This window comes from Rhipicephalus microplus, chromosome 6 (genome assembly GCF_043290135.1).
Source record: "Rhipicephalus microplus isolate Deutch F79 chromosome 6, USDA_Rmic, whole genome shotgun sequence".
Classification (NCBI taxonomy): domain Eukaryota; kingdom Metazoa; phylum Arthropoda; class Arachnida; order Ixodida; family Ixodidae; genus Rhipicephalus; species Rhipicephalus microplus.
Window position 1 is genome coordinate 98063687 of NC_134705.1, and position 17437 is coordinate 98081123.

Below are 17437 nucleotides of genomic sequence, written 5' to 3' on the forward strand. Positions count from 1 at the left end.
CGATCGACAAACAGCGCTGCTCCAAGCCTAGGCAGCTCCGCTTTCAAAGGATGCCACTTGTACAGCTACTCCCCAATTGTTTCACATGAAATTGATGCCTCGAAATGGGTCGCATCTGCCAAAATAACCTGCCTCAGTAGTCCAGTGATTATGGTGCTCGACAGCTGACCAGCAAGTCACGGGAACGAATGCCAGCTGCGGCGGAAGAATCTTCAATAGGGGCGAAAATGGCTCGTGTACTGCCAGTGTACTTAGATTTAAGTGCATGGTAAAGAACCCCAGATGGTCGAAATTTTCGGAGCGCTCCACTACGGCGTCTCTCATAATCATGTTGTGATGGTGGGACGTTAAAGGCCATGAATTATTCCTGTCTGCAGGAATCTTTCACATGCAAACGTCAAAAAGTGCAAACTCAGAAAGCTCACGCGTGTTTATTTTTTAACCTGGTAACGCGAGTCAGGAGAAAACAAGGTCCCACACATATGTTGCAGTACACTACGCAAAACACAGGGGTACTGTGCTGGCCCGCCGTCGTCTATTTCGTAGCCGTAGCAGCGTCCATGGCTAACCAGGCGACGGCCGTGGTTGATAATGAAACTGTCGGAACTTTTTCACGCGTTCGAAGGGCCCTTCCTTGAGACAGCGTCCTGTGGTGTCCGTGAGGTGAGCGTTGAGCAGCAACCACGAAAGGTTAGTCCGCACGCCGGACCTCATCATCATGTACGATGCCTGGGAAAGCAAAAAGTTCAGTTTTTTAGATGCGAAGCAGCTCTGACAACCATGTGTAACACTCTCCCGTGAGTTCAAACAGACACCCTCACCGCAGGTGTTGGAGTGGTGCCTAGTAGGTCAAGTTGCAGCTGCGCGTGGACACAACTCTCTCCCTCTTCCACAGCAGCTGGCTCCACCGCCCACTCGCAACACACTTCTCTCTCGCTTCACTTTGTCCACCCCCCACAACACTCGACCGCACATGGAATGGAAACACTAGACAGATTTAGTTGTGCGTCCGCGGCAGCTGTATGGACGCAGCCTGCCATTGCAAATAGCTAACAGGCTGCGTCCGTATGGCTGCTGCGGACACGTGACTAATCATGTGTATTAAATGCGAAGCATTTCTTAGCGAACTTCGGTGACTTTATGTATCTATCTATCTAACCGCCCACGACCTTTTAGTTCTCCTGGCAGTTTCGATAACGGTATCATTACCAAACTTGGTATGGCATGACATGACTGTGTGAAGAACATACTTGACAAGTCATAACATTAAAGTCATGATATGTATGTCACGAATGTCATGATTTACATATTATGGTCCTACAGCTCTTGTAATGGTTTCGTTCACATGTATTGTTGCAAAACTGGTATGGTATGACATGATTGCATGGCGAACACAAGCGCCTGACCCTAACATGAAAATCATGCCATGCGTGTCCTGTAACAACATCACTCATGCCACGCTCTTGATACGCTGGCGGCTGTTTCGCTAGCGTCACATATACCAATTTCGGTATTAGGGTACGTGAATGGATGACGGAGGCATGATACTGGGGAAACACCATAAACATGAGACGCGTGTCATGTAACAACATGACCACAAGCCACACTTATGATGCACTCGCGGCGATTTCGCTAGCTTCACATATGCCAAATTTGGCATTACATGACGTCAATGAATCACCAAGGTATGTGACTGGTGCAAACATGGTAATCATGAGATGCGTGTCATGTGAGAACATCTACATGCCACAGTCAAGGCGTCAATACATTTAGACGTGACGTGGCGCGCGTGCTCGCCGGCGTTCATTTCGTTGCGTCCCGCCACCGTTGCGTACGCGAACGCACAGCGCTGCCATTTACCGGCAGGCGCGCACTGCGCTGCGTTGCTTTGACGCATGCGCGTTTCAGCGCGTCCGGCGTTCCTCCATCACGAAAAGAAGGAGACAGAGTGTCGTCTGGGTAACGCATGGGTACGAAATGCAGCATGTCGCATTTCGCGCCGGTTGCCGGCGGGCCGCGACGACGGGCGCTGGTCACGATGGTCGCTCCTGGCGTCAGACCTATGTGATTCTTGAAGAGAAAAGAAGAGAAAAATGAGCCCCGTAACTGTCTGCATCAGAGTGCGACACCTCAACAGTAGCTCACGAGGGATGGAGGGAAGGAGGTAGTAAACGAATAGGAATAAAAGGTAAATAGAGGATGGAGAGAGCGAGGTACAGGTAAAGCGAACGACGGAAAACGATGGAAGTAAACGGATAGCTCGCGTTTTTCTAACGTAGCGTCGTTGTGCCCAGCGTGCGCGCGCGTAAACGCTACATTGAAGAGTATTGGGCCATTCATGATGCGCTCGCGGCCATTTTGCGAGCTCCACACATACCAAATTTGGTGTTACGTGACGCCAACTGATGACCAAATATATCACTGATCAATGCATGGATAATCCTGACACACGTGGTATGTAAGAATATACAAATATCATGCTCATAGCGTGCTCGCGAGCGTTTCGCTAGCTCCACATATACTAATTTTGGTATCACGTGACGTGAATAGATTACGAAGGTAAACGACACATCCAAACGTGATAATCATGACACGGAAGGCACATACAGCTTCATTTACTTCCACCTCGTAGCGTTGCGTTAATTTTAAAGTTACATATCATCATTTCTCATTCATGCTTTGCATATCATCGATTCGCACTGTACGTGGAATGTTCCAAATTTTTTTTCAATTAATTTATCTGCGATGAAACTTACACGAAACCCAATCCGCCTCCCGTGTCTTAGCATTTCAAACAAACGTTTACTCGACTAAACGTATGCTACGCAGTGTTTCACTTCAAACCGTTTTTCCAGCTACCACGTCTACTCCCGATTCAATCGGGTCAATGTGCACCACTGTTGCTTCTCATCCCATCAGGATTTCCTTCGGGAAAATATGGTCTATATACATATATATATATATATATATATATATATATATATATATATATATATATATATATATATATATATATATATATATATATATATATATATATATATATATATATATTGTAAGAGCGAGTAATCGACACCCGAAGACGGAAGGTGAACCATAAGTTCTTTTACGGAGTTGGACTTCCACCAAATCCATCTGGTCTGGACATGTCCCACAACGCAAATTAACACCTACCCCTCTCGACTTCTGCGCCGACCAGTTCGGCTCCACAACTGAGAGATGCTCGTCCCTTTGCCGGCAGACCAGATGAAGACGTCGAGGCTTGGCTCATCCATTACAAACGGGTGAGCGCCGCTAACAAATGGGATGCCGCTTCTCAGCTTTTGTACGTCACGTTCTTTCTGACGGGTACTGCATTAATGTGGTACGAGAATCGGGAGGAAACGCAAACGACGTGGGACAGATTTGTTTCTGATATCAAAGAGCGTTTCGGCAACCCAACAACGATAAAGAAAAGAGCAGAACAGACGCTAATGCAACGCGCTCAAGTGCCAGGTGAAACTTGCACGACCTATATTGAGGAAGTCATAAAGCTATGTAGGACCATTGACTCCGGAATGTCTGAGGAAGACAAAGTCGGGCACATTCTAAAAGGAATCGCCGAGGATGTTTACAGTTTCCTCATCGCGAAAGACACCTTGGCATCTGTCACCGATGTCATTCGTCATTGCCGCAATTTTGAGCAACTAAAGACGAGGCGCATCACGCCAAAGTTCGGCAGGCTACCCGATGTGACGACCATCGCGAGCATAGACAGCAGCCAGGCGCTTGATCTTGCAACAACAATCCGGCAGATAGTACGTGAAAAACTCGGCCTGTACGTGCAAGTGGCAAACCGCCCAAGCACTTATCCCCCCTATCAGCCACCAGAGCTCGAGCGAAACGTTGCTTCATTCTCCTCGCACCGAGTGGCGGAGGGCTTTGAGGATTCTGATGCCACGCCTCAGTATCAGCCACGTCTATACGATAGAAGCCCTGCCTATGACGCACGATCCCGACGAGCACAGCCACATTCTTATACTTAGGGCTCTCAGCCGGACTACGTCCCGCTGCGGCAAGGACAGTACCAACCCTACTACCAAGATGTAACTTACGATGAATACAATGAATTCCAGAGAGTGGCAGAAACCCGTTCTTCGCGTGATAACGAACTTCCTCGCTGACAGCAGCGGCCCAGGATTCGTTCCATTGAATATAGTATAAACCGTGACCCTCCCGTGCTACAACTGTGGTTTCACTGGGCATATTTCTCGGTATTGCCGCCAAAAACGCCGCCAATCGCGAAGGACACCAGCCATGTCTTCACCACCAAGACCCGGTGCTTTGTATGACCTGCGGACAACCGACTTGTTTCCAAGGGACCGTTTTTCGCGTGAGACCAGACGAAGTGATTCGCCAGCATCCGGGCGGAGTTTGACACCACCATCCAACCGTTCTCGTCGCTCGCCGTCTCCTCTGCGTCGTTCTTCTCCACCGCCGGGAAACTAGCATCCGCGGCCAATGGAGGTGAGGTCGCCGGACGGTCTTTTCAAGATATACCTCTGCCTATTGTTATGATCAAAAACAAAGTGAATGTGTTTATTGATGGAATAACGACGATGGCGTTAGTTGACACTGGGGCGACTGTGTCTGTGATGATCCTCGCCTTCAGAAACCGCTTAGGTCGCAAAGTTATGTTTTCATGGGACGATACAATCACCTTTCGTGGTGTAGGTGGCGAGTGGCTTAATCCTCTTGGTGTATGTGCTGTCAGCGTTTCATTGGCTGGAAAAGTATTTGTATCAGAATTTCTGGTTCTATCTCGTTGTTCGCACGATGTCATTCTTGGTATCGATTTCCTGGAGCAATGCGGTGCTTCCGTTGACTGTGGTAGTGGAGAAATATCACTAAACAATTTGTTTTTACCGTCGCTTTCCGAAGAATACTACGGTGGCGAAGACAGGAACACACTTAGTGTGATTGATAAAGTGATAGCACCATCTTGGTGCCTGACACCCGTTCGAGTCTCTTCCACGGCGGTTGATGATGCTTGTGTTGACCTCGTAGTGGGGCCTCTGCGCAAGAACTGTTTTAAAAAGGACATACTTGTGCCTTGTTCTGTTGTGTGCATGACAAAAGGAGTAGCAACATTGTGGGCGCTGAACTGTTCCGCCACGCCGGTTGTGCTTCCTCGCGGGATGAAGATAGCTCTCTTTGATGAAGCCTCATGCAACTTGATAGCAGCAATAGCTACGGACCTCCCCACCTCTTCCTGTGCTTGTGATATTCGCCATAATGAAGATATAATGCTCGCTATGATCAGCAAGACTCTCAGTACGACGTAACGGCAAGCGCTGGTGCAGGTTCTTTCCCGGCATGTTGCTGCTTTCGACTTCAAACATAGATATGCACCCCTTCAGTTACCCTCGTCCCGCGCTCGTCACAGAATAGACACTGTCTCTGCACACCCCATCCGCCAAAAGCCCTACCGAGTGTCATCCTCTGAGCGCAAAGTTATCGCCGAACAAGCAAAGGACATGCTGAACAAAGGGGTTGTGCAAGAGTCGTCCAGCCTGTGGGCAGCCCCGGTAATTCTTATAAGGAAAAAGGATGGTTCCGGGAGATTCTGCGTAGATTACAGGCGTCTAAACACTGTGACGAAGAAAGATGTATATACCTTACCACGGATTGATGACGTCATTAATTGCTTGCATGCCGCTTCCTATATTTCAACGCTTGATTTGCGGTCAGGTTATTGACAAATACCTATGGAACCCGGCGACAAAGTAAAGACTGCTTTCATAACTCCGGATGGCTTATTTGAATTTAATGTCATGCCTTTTGGCCTTTGTAATGCTCCAGCCACCTTTGAAAGATTTATGGACACAGTATTACGTGGTCTAAGATGGGAGATATGCATGTGCTACCTTGACGATATTGTGATCTTTGGCCGTACGTTTGAGGAACATAACAACCGCCTCAGTCTTGTTCTCGACTGCATCGAAAAAGCCGGGCTGGTTCTGAATTCTAAAAAATGTCGCTTTGGCGAACGTCGAACTCTCGTGCTGGGGCACTTGGTCGACAAGGGTCGCGTCAGACCTGATCCTCGCAAGATAGAAGCAGTGAGCTCTTTTAAATCACCGCAGTCCGCACGAGAACTTCGCTCATTTGTCGGCCTATGCTCATATTTTCGTCGCTTTGTTTCACGATTTGCGGAGATCGTGTATCCGCTGACAAACGTCTTGCGACAAGATGCAACCTTCAACTGGACACCAGAGTGTGACGCCGCATTCTCACAACTTAAGTTTGTACTAACGTCAGCACCACTGTTGCGTCACTTCGATCCATCTTGCCCGACTGAGGTGTACACGGACGCTAGTTGTATCGGTGTAGGCACGGTGCTTGTACAACGCCACAATGGCACAGAGCATGTCCTGGCATATGCCAGCCGTTGCCTGAGCAAATCATAACGCAATTACACAGTTACGGAACAGGAATGTCTGGCAGCTGTTTTCGCTGTACAGAAGTTTCGTTGTTATCTTTACAGGAGGCCATTTAAGATAATCACCGATCACCATTCGTTATGCTGGCTGGTCGGTTTGCGTGACCCCTCTTGCCGCCTCGCGCGTTGGGCGCTGCGACTTCAGGAATACAATTTTACGGTGTTGTACAAGGGTGGCCGTCAGCACGCTGACGCAGACGGCCTCTCCCGGATTCCTCTTGCGACTACTGACTGCGGTGCTGATAATTTTGACGACTGCCTTGCTGCTGTTACAAGCACGTTCCCCAACGCGGCTGATTTCCAGAGAGAACTACGCAACTATATCAACTTGGATCCTCTTTTTGCCGCCGCACGTGCCTCCCAACACAGCGGTCGCTTTACTGTCCGATACAAGTTGCTATATAAAACTGACTACTCCAGACCTGGAGCACGTTTTCTTCTAGTTGTCCCCGAGAGCCTTCGCTCCGATTTTCTACGTGCCATGCATGAAGATGTGACGTCCGGTCACTTCGGCTTCATTAGAACACTGAACCGCACGCAGGAACGCTTTTACTGGCCCAATATGTACGAAACGACGAAGCATTTTGTCGCTAGCTGCGAGACGTGCCAACGTCACAAGCGCCCGGCCACCGCTACACCAGGTCCCCTTCAGCCGTTAACACTACCCAGCACCTCCATTACAACTGTAACAGCGAGCTGTGATGAGATGGTTTTATTTACAGGAGGTGAACGATGGCCGTTTGCGGCAGCGCACTGCGATCGTGCCAAGACTCTTCGTCTTCCTCTGCTTCTCTTCTCTACCTTTTTCTAGTCTGTTACATATATATATATATATATATATATATATATATATATATATAGATATATATATATATATATATATATATATATATATATATATATTGATAAGCAGTATCACTACCAGGAAAAACAAGGGAAGCGCGGGGAGAGAATGAAGACAACGTTGTCTTCATTCTCTACCCGCGCTTCCCTTGTTATTCCTGGTAGTGATACTTATCATTAAGAAGTATCACTACCAATATATTGGTAGGTGGTACTTGGTGGTAGGCAGGTGTAACAATATATTGTGAAGAAGAAGATGTGCCTGCAGCAAGCAGCATCGCCAACGCCCCGCTCTTGGCTCGTGCTGTCTTTAACGGCTAACAAACCTCTTCACATTTGGTGGAGGTGCTGTTAATCCCCGTTGCTACACACTGGAGCTGCGAAGCCGCACGCTACCGCCTTTCATGACTGACAACAACACCACTACATCGGCGCCTTCGCCCCAGTTCAACTGCCCTGGCCATCCTAGGCTACAGGACCCGAAGGTCTTCAGCGGTGCGGATGGAACGACGTTGAAGATTGGCTCGAGCTCTACGAACTGGTGAGCGCCAACAATAAGTGGGATGAAGCCGACAAGCTGGGCCACGTCATATTTTATCTCACTGGCGTCGCCGAATTGTGGTTTAACAACCAAAAACACAACATCCCCACATGGAGCGTCTTCAAGACGTCCTGGGCTGAAGTGTTCGGTCGGCCGGCTGTCCGCAAGCAGCGGGCAGAACAGCGCTTGCGCGTCCGCTCTCAGCAAACTGGCGAGATCATTACCAGCTATATTGAGGACCTCGTCGACCTTTATCGACGTGCGAATGACACCATGCCCGAATCTGACAAGGTCAAACACATCCTGAAGGGCATCGATGAAGGCGCATTTTAAATGCTCTTGGCAAGAAATCCGAGCACAGTTTCCAAAGTCGTCAGCTTGTGTCAGAGCTATGACGAGTTGAAGAAGCAACGCACTTTGTCTCGGTAGCCTCAGTTTGGTGGTGAGTCACTGTCCAGTTTCGACACCCTGCCTGACTATTCACCGTTGCTTCAGCAAGTTCGAGCATTCGTCCGTGAGGAAGTCGCCCGCCAACTTTACCTAGTGCCCTTCACTCACGATAACACCATCCGTCTACCTGCCCCGCTTATCACTGCTATTTCGGAAGAGGTTGCCCAAGCTGTTCCTCTTGCGCACCACGAGCCGCCCCTATCCAGCCGTGTTCACTGCCAGCGTGTCGCGCAGCCGGTAGGCCCTCCTGTCGCCTATCCGCCAGTCGTGCAGCCTGTGGCCGCTCCCCTAACGTATGCAGCGCAGCCTGTGACTCCTCCTGTCGCCTGTTCGCAAAAGATGCAGCCTGTAGCAGCGCCGTTCACATATGCAGACGCTGTTCGTAGGCTTCCGCAACCACCCTACACCTCGCGCTCACAGCCCGCACACCCGGCTGCTTATACTGCACCTTGGGCGGCACCACCAGTCGCCAATCCTTGTCGGACGCCCGATAACCGACCGATATGCTGCGCCTGCCTCACTCCCGGACACGTTGCCCGCTACTGCCGCCGTCGACCTCAGGCGTTCGGCGACTATGTACGATCGCCGCAACCCGGCAGCCAACCCTTCGCGCGATACGGGCCTGTCTCGTCACGTCGCTATGCCCCTCCCAACGACCCCGACTTTGTGGCGCCGCGCGCACCCACTCCTCATCGGCGATCGCCCTTCCCCATGCGTCGCCGGCCCAGACCTTCTAACCAGGAAAACTAAGCCCCGCAGTTCGAGAGGCAGGAACTGCGCCATTTTCGAACTGTCTAAGCCCTCCCCCTCTCCTGCTAACGTGGTCACAGTAACATGTTGAAGGTTATTGTACTTTCGCCCATGTGGACACCGGCGCCGCTGTTTTTGTTAATGCCGCTAATGTCTGCCGTGTATTACGTAAAGTCACGACGCCGCTTTCGGGACTGTCACTCCACACCGCAAGTGCACAGCAAGTAACGCCTCTCGCAGCCTGCACTGCAAGAGTGGCCATCGACGGCATTGTTTACATTGTGGAGTTTATTGTCCTCGCTGTCTGTTCGGATGACGTCATCCTCGGATGGGACTTCCTATCCCGCCATAATGCCGTCATCGACTGCGCACGCGCTGAAGTTGCGTTTTCACTCTTTTGTGATGTCCCATTACTTGACGCTCTTCATCAGCCGCCGAAGTTGTCCGTGCATGAAGATACCGATATTCCACCTGAAAATTTCGCACTTGTTCCAGTTTCATGCAACGCCTACACTGACGCTACAGTATCTTTTATGCCTTCCGATATCTTCACGAGTCGTCGAGATCTGCCGCTGCCTTTCACAACAATTGACCATGCCGCCGGAAAAAGCAATATGTTCATACTCAACCCGCTTTCTACACCTGTCACTTTGCTTTCGGGGGAATGTCTCGGCCGCGTGCAGTATCTCGACCCTTCATCTTTGGTCGATGCCCCGAATGACTACTGCGACCACCCAAAATCACTGTCGGCCCTCGAGGAGTCGTCCAACGATACGTTTTCCAGCGCCATCGCCGACACCCTCACTCCCACCGAACATGCCAACCTGCTTGATCTTCTGCGTGAGTTCCGGAATTCTTTTGATGTGTCGCAACCTCAACTAGGCCGCACGTCGTAAATAAAGCATCATGTTGACACCAGCCTACACCAGCCACTGCGTCAAAGACCATACCATGTCTCCACTGAAGAGCGCCGCGTCATCAACGATCAAGTCGAAGATATCCTTCGTAGAGACGTCATTCGACCATATCACAGTCCCTGGGCGTCTCCTGTCGTCCTGGTGCGTAAGAGAGACGGATCTATCCGATTTTGCGTGGACTATCGTCGTTTGAATAAGATAACCCGCAAGGACGTATATCCTTTACCACGCATTGATGACGCCATTGACACCCTTCACGGAGTGGAATTCTTCTCGTCGCTAGATTTGCGGTCTGGCTACTGGCAAGTTTCAATGGCTGAAGCCGATCGCCAAAAAACTGCATTTATTACACCTGACAGACCATTCGAGTTTAACGTCATGCCCTTTGGGCTTTGTAACGCGCCCGCCACGTTTCAGCGACTTATGGATAATACGCTACGTGGCCTCAAGTGAAATATGTGCCTCTGCTACCTCGACGATGTCATGGTTTTCTCGCAGGACTTTCCTACGCACCTCCTTCGCCTCAGGCACGTTTTAACTTGTTTGACCAACGCTGGCCTGCAGCTTAACCTGAAAAAATACCGCTTCGCTGCACGCGAGCTCGTCATCCTAGGCCACATCGTGTCGAAGCACGGCGTATTACATGACCCAGCAAAACTTCGAGCAGTCACAGAATTTCCCAAGCCGACGACCATGAAGGAACTTCGCAGTTTTGTAGGCCTATGCTCTTATTTTGGGCGCTTTGTTCGCAATTTTGCATCCATCATGTCACCTATAACCCAGCTTCTTTGCGGTGACGTGAACCTCTCCTCCTGGCCCCCTGCATGTGATGTTGCCTTCACTACTCTGCGCCGTCTGCTCACCTCCCCACCTATTCTTCGCCACTTCGACCCAATGGCTCCTACCGAAGTGCACACCAGCGCCAGCGGCGTTGGGCTAGGCGCTGTCCTCGCTCAACGAAAGCCCGGCTATTCAGAATACGTTGTAACCTACGCTAGCCGCACTCTGACGAAAGCCGAAACTAATTACAGCGTGACAGAATAAGAGTGTTTGGCTCTGGTGTAGGCGCTTGGAAAGTTCCGACCGTACTTATAAGGCCGCCCGTTCGATCTAGTAACTGATCACCACGCGCTTTGCTGGCTCTCCACGCTGAAAGACCCTTCTGGCCGCCTCGCGCGATGGGCACTCCGTATCCAGGAGTACGACATTCGCGTCGTATACCGCTGCGGACGCAAACACTCTGACGCTGACGCCCTGTCCCGCTCACCTTTGCCACCAGATCCGACGTGCGGAAACATGTGGCTCCAGACCTTGTCATCGTTAAATCTTGACTCAATTGCCACCGAACAACGTCGTGACCCGTGGATCGCATCTCTTCTCAAATATCTATATGCGGTACGCCAAACCTTCCGGTATCTCGATCCCTCCGACGTCAAGGTTTTCATTTTGCCATCCGCCATCAACTTCTTTATCGACGCAACTACGCTCCTGGTGGCCGGCGGTGGCTACTGGTCTTTCCACGCACTTTACGATCGCAGGTATGCGCCTCTCTTCACGACGTTCCACAATGTAGCCACGCCGGGGTGTTCAAAACATATGAACGCCTTCGCCATCGCTATTACTGGCGCGGCATGTACAATTTTGTACACAAATTTGTGCAGTGCAGTCCTGACTGCCAGCGACGCAAATCAACACCGCTACGTGCGACTGGCGAATTTCAGCCACTTCCGCGCCCTGCCAAGCCATTTGATCGCGTTGGCGTTGACCTCTACGGCCCCCTTCCATTGACACCATATGGCAATCGGTGGATTATAGTGGCGGTCGACCATCTAACACGCTACGCCGAAACAGTTGCGTTACCGAGCGCTACCGCTCAGGATGTCGCCTTTTTCATTTTACGTCGCTTTATCCTTCGACATGGCGCACCTCGAGAGTTCCTTAGTGACAGAAGCCGCGCTTTCCTCTCCGAGGTTGTCGAAGCTCTGCTTTCAGAATGCCACGTCAATCATCGGAAAACGACAGCGTACCACCCGCATACTAATGGGCTAACGGAACGGTTTAACCACAAGCTGGGTGATATGCTCTCAACGTACGTGGCATCTAATCATAGCAACTGGGACCATGTTCTCCCATACGTCACGTTCGCATATAATACTGCAATACAAAAACCACGGGATTTTCACCTTCCCTTTTTATGAACGTGACCCTTACCATACAATTGATACTCTACTTCCCTACCGTTCTGATGCTTCCGAATGTCCACCTATCTCTGATGCTGCTTGACAAGCCGAAGAGTGCCGCCAGCTCGCCCGTGCGTTCACCTCGGACGAGCAGCAACGCCAGAAAGAAAAACGTTGCACCTCTCTTCCGGATCCCAGCTATGCCTCAGGGTCTCTCGTGTGGCTTGCCATCCCATACCAAACTCCGGGACTCTCATCAAAACTGGTCCCCCGGTACGAGGGTCCTTACACCATTTAGAGAAAACCTCTCCGGTGAATTACCTAATTGAGCCAGTTTCCCAATCGCATGACATGCGCCGGCATGGACGTGACATTGTCCATGTTCCCCGCCAAAAACCGCATCATGAGCCCCTCCCTGAAACTTCTTAGGTCGCCAGGATGGCTCCTTTTTCAGCGGGGGCGATTGTGAAGAAGATGTGCCTGCAGCAAGCAGCATCGCCAACGCCCTGCTCTCGGCTCGTGCTTCGGTTTGTTGCTGTGCCGATCGCTGGATGGTTCTTCATGCTTTCTCGTCGTTGTCTTTAATGTGAAGAGGTTTATTAGCCGTTAAAGAGAGTGACGAGACAGCGTGAAGAACCGTCCACCAGATCACACTTCATCCATGTCAACGAAAACGTTCAAACGTTTAGGAGCACTAACCCCATCGAGACACCTGGGGCCCGTGCAGCACGCATGTATGCGCACGATCTGTTGCCTTCTTTCTTTCATTCGCATGGAGGAATGCGCCATCGTATCATTTTTTCATTCCTCCGTGCCGGGCATTGAAAGTCATTCAATTGCATAGCAGCCCAGCGCTTCATTTGCATTGCTTCAGTTGCAATGTCTTGATATGACTTCAGTTACTACAAGCATAGATTTTCTTAAGTTTAACCAAGAGGGACAATGGCCCGGGTACAATGCCGTCACCATGATAGCAAAAAGTAGCACACAACTTTGCCTATTCTTTGTGCCCCGGGCATCGGACGCTCATGCTGTTTTGTTTATTGCTGCGTTTTCAGTTTTGTTTCAGATAAACGAAACCTTGTGAACTTCATGGGCCGATTCGAATTCGTGAGCCTGTGAAGGTCAAGGTGGTAAAGCGAAACTAATAAACCTCTGTTGAACTTCGTCTCGGGACAAAGCCTCGACTACCGATCAGCAGTGTTTTCTGATCATGCTCAAAAAGTGCTGTCAGGCCTTTTTAAAGAGGCACTAAAGAGAAAAACGATTTCTCACCTATAATAGATTACGATTTCATAATCCGAAAGGCATCACTCTTACCGCAAAAGAAGACGTTTGGCAAGCGGGAAAACACACAAAAGGAAAGTGCGTTTGACGACATCATCTTGATATCGCACCAAGCTCCATGATAATATAGATTTCTACAATGTCTACAACATTATAGGTAGTTTTTGATCGCTAAAATGGAAGTGAAAGGTTTTGTAAGGGAACCTACGGCTTAAAGCACCAATTAAAACTTTAAATTGAATGAGTTGGTAGGTGCCCACAAATTTCGTGCAGTACTCAGGAGTAGGGCAATGGACGGAAGAAGCAAACATTATTTTAGAGTCAACGCCCGTCTCGTGCATTCTTACGTCCGTTGTCCCACTTGTGGGCGTTGCACGAAATTCATTAAGACACCAAGTTCCAAAACATTTCGTTGAGCAAATGTTTCCTACAACACGAAAAACACACTTTCAAATCTGTAAACAAAACTTTGAGCTTGACTTGCTACCATGGATGAATGAATAATGCTAAAATTAGCAACATCAGATTTTTCAGAGTACAGTATTTTATATAACTGATTCGTTCTTTTACATTAGTGTGGAGCAACACACTACAATACAGCGTTCATTCTATCGTTTGTTGGCACGGTGCCCTGCAAAACATTTTCAGCATGGTCGGAATATGTGGCGGATCGGTAGTCGGTATTGAAAACATGTAAGCCATATACTAAAATTGCTGCGCGGGGCTTGAATTAAACAATTAGTTAGTGAAGTCAGCTTGAAATAGCTCTCTCTTCACTTTCTACAAGTGTTACCACGTACCCAAATCACTATGAAATAAACACACGTGCATAGGCATTGGTTGATTTAAGCATCACGACCTGAGTAGTCACCATATGGTGAAAAGATGCGAGATGACGAGTGTTCACGGCAGACAGACATAGATCGACAGACGGACGGACGGACGGACGCAGCCAGTGAACGGACAACTCATGGTTTACCGATAAAGCCCTCTGAAGGTTTACCCCCACTCCTCAGTTGTTCCGTGGATATGCTGTGATATGCGCTGTGAACCTGCCACGCGTTCCATAGGAGAGCCTCCCCACATGAACAGGTAGGACTGTCAGCTTTACTTATTCAATGCCGGAAGGCCTTCGTGAAGGCTGCGCCTAGTCGAAGCCTATTGGCGATTATTTTTACAAATTGGTTAATTTTTAACGGAATATTCAATTCTACGCCAGGATCAGCGCTCCATATTTGGGAGTATTGCGCAGTATTTTCGAACCAATTTTTTTCGGCCAATCGACAGCTCAGCTTATTTATTAGACACTGCGCATTGCTCAATGGCAGAGGTGCAACTGACATACGTTCTCCTAATGCGCAGCATGTGTCATGTGATTAACTATGTCGTTGCCTATGATTGGGCCGGCGCAGTGGCCGGCGCGAGACGCGAGCGTGCGCAGCGGAGGTGTGGACGGCGCCATCGTAGACGCCAAAGCGTGATATCGGGTGACTACAAAATGCTCCGCATTTAAAAAGTTAGCAAGTGGCTTAGCCAAGGATGATTAAAAAAGTTGCTGGAGTGGAAATGATTTCGCAGAAGTGAAGCCGTTCCTCTGGCAAGATGGCGGCTGTGGCGGCCATATTACTAAGGGTATGATAAAGTATTACCGTTCAGCAATTAAAAACGAAGCGTTTTCCTCGCACGCCCAACGAATTTAATGTGGGAACTTTTTTGGGTCATTAAGTGCTCGAAGTGCGTCTTACAGTTACCAGTTTTCCTTAGTGAGCCTCTAATTGGAGGCAAAGTTCTTTGAAGATGAAGTCATCCATACTCGTTTCTGTGCGTTATTTCGTTGGGAACAACTATCATTTAATATATAACTAACATAGCATTTACATAGCATATCGAAGCCACTTGATCTTTAGGTGGGCATCATCAGAAAAGAGCATGTTTCCGTCATCTTGGCAGTGGCAAGATGACGTCAAGGTGGCTTCACATCTGCTGGCAAGGCATTGCAGGAGCTTTCACTCCAGCATTTTTTTCTTTAATCCTCCTTGGGCTTAGCAGAGCTATGCCAAGAGATACGTAGTGCTCCAGGACGTAGCTATAGCTACGTCCTGTGGATGCCATTTTGCTAGGCATCCCACGAATGCAGTTTCAACACTCTTCTGCTTCGCTGAGCGGCAATTTCGCTTTCCTTTTTTATGGCTACCCCCCGATACTTCCACGCATGCACGCGTTATAAGGCGATATCAATCGGCTCCTGCGCCGCGTCAAATGGCCACTGCGCAATGAACTTGGAGGCACACAGCCGGGCGCGCGTCAGCGCCAGTGCGTCTGCCACAGCTAGGAGCACCGTTGCTATAGAATAAACCCTAGTTTATTCTAGTAACGTTGGCTAAGAGTGCGGGGACTTAAGCAGTGGCGGCTCCGGCGTGCCAGCTGCGCGCCGTCTGACGTCACTGGTCTTCCCGCGTGCGCAGCAGGGCTCTCAATAAGCAACGCAAAATTGCCTAACCTCGGCCAGTGTAGCTCACGCTACAAAAAATGAAAGGCCTAACCACACGTACCCACCGCTTCGCGTCAGCGCGTTGCTTCGTGACGTGGCGCCACGTCTTCTCTTTACGTGTGGTCAGGCCTTAAGACCTGACCAGACATCCCGTTGCAGCGCGTCAGTGTGTCTCTTTGGAACCCGGCGCCGCGGGCTCTCTCAATGGAGAGAGAGGGAGTGGCGCCGCCTTAAAAAAATGACTAATATAGCACGCACTGATGCGTTATAAAGTGCCTGTGGCATAAAGTGTTCTATATACGTGCTGACGCGTGATGACAAAGGGGTGCATCTTCTTGCCCCCCTTCTTACTACCTAGCTTTCAAGGCGCTCGCTGCTACGAAAGAAGAAAGACTCCACTCACACTCGACACTTTCTAAAAAATTTTGCGAAGGTATATTTGTGAGACAATAAGCTTTACCAATGAAGTCATTCAATGTTTAGCTGGAAAGTATTGCAGCGTCCTTTTATGTATACACACACTTATGTTACAAAGCACGTTACCTTCATCGTCATGTATTCAGTCGTGTCATAACTTGTCAGAAAAAACTGCCCCCATCGATGCCGCTGATCCTCTGTCGAAACACCGACGGCCACCTTTTCGAGGTTCAGGTCCGTCTGTGGCATCTGGCAAGCCTGCGACGTTGCAATTATTGAAGAAAAACCAAATGGTCAGTTTTTCCGAAAGGGCGCAGGAATGAAAGCAGTAGCAACAACTTGGAAACAAAATCATGCCAGCATCATTGGAGCTAGCACAGCTGAAAACGTGGCCGCTAAAGTCCAGGGAAGCTCTCTATACGAAATACCACATATGCTTATGGGTGTGTATGTTTAGTGGACATTTTGAACTAATGGTAGCGATCAGTGGAGTAGCAAGGAGGTGGCACACCGAGCCCGAGCCTCTTCTCTCGAAATTATTTTTTCGCCATGGCGTACAGAGCGCAAAATGACCATTTGCCTGCCAGTCCCTCACTGCAGATTGAGGAGGTTTCCAACTTTAGGCCGACCTCCTTGTAGTGGTAATCGATTTATGGTCGCTGTGGTGGAGCGTGATTGGTACCGTGACCATATTTAGCAAGAACAATGTGTTCCGGTCCCCTAGCGTAGTATTCGTGGTGTTATTCTTCTGTCCCTATTTCGTGAGGTCTACCAATGACGATCCTATAAAACGAGCTGAATAAGTTGCTAGACGGGTGAACCTTTTACGTACGAAAGCTGAAAGCACATGCGGTAAAAAGCAAGGGCCGTTTCACGTCATTCGAAACAATCGTGTGAAGTTCAAAGCAACTTTTTTTACGGGATGCGCGAGGTGGTGTTCGCATTGTTCGCAGGCGCCTTATCATCAGTCATGTGGTTAAGACGCTTGTTTTGAGGTTTTCTTTACATAAACAATTACCGAGCTCTATGCAGTATGCCTGAATTCAAGAAAACGTATTCCCTTTGCTCGCAATTGTAGAA

General features: G+C 49.3%; 1 protein-coding gene across 1 annotated transcript in view; it reads right to left on the reverse strand.

Annotated features, from left to right (window-relative positions):
• Nucleotides 1-405: 405 nt before the first annotated feature.
• The window catches only part of LOC119168067 (uncharacterized), a 43306-nt gene continuing 26274 nt past the window's right edge, over nt 406-17437 (reverse strand). Inside the window, exons 9-10 of the mRNA XM_075865366.1 lie at nt 16484-16622; nt 406-729 (exon numbers count right to left, since the gene is read on the reverse strand). Coding sequence (XP_075721481.1) covers nt 16622 — 1 coding nt within the window. The 3' untranslated portion in view covers nt 406-729; nt 16484-16621. The remainder of the gene's footprint in view (nt 730-16483; nt 16623-17437) is intronic.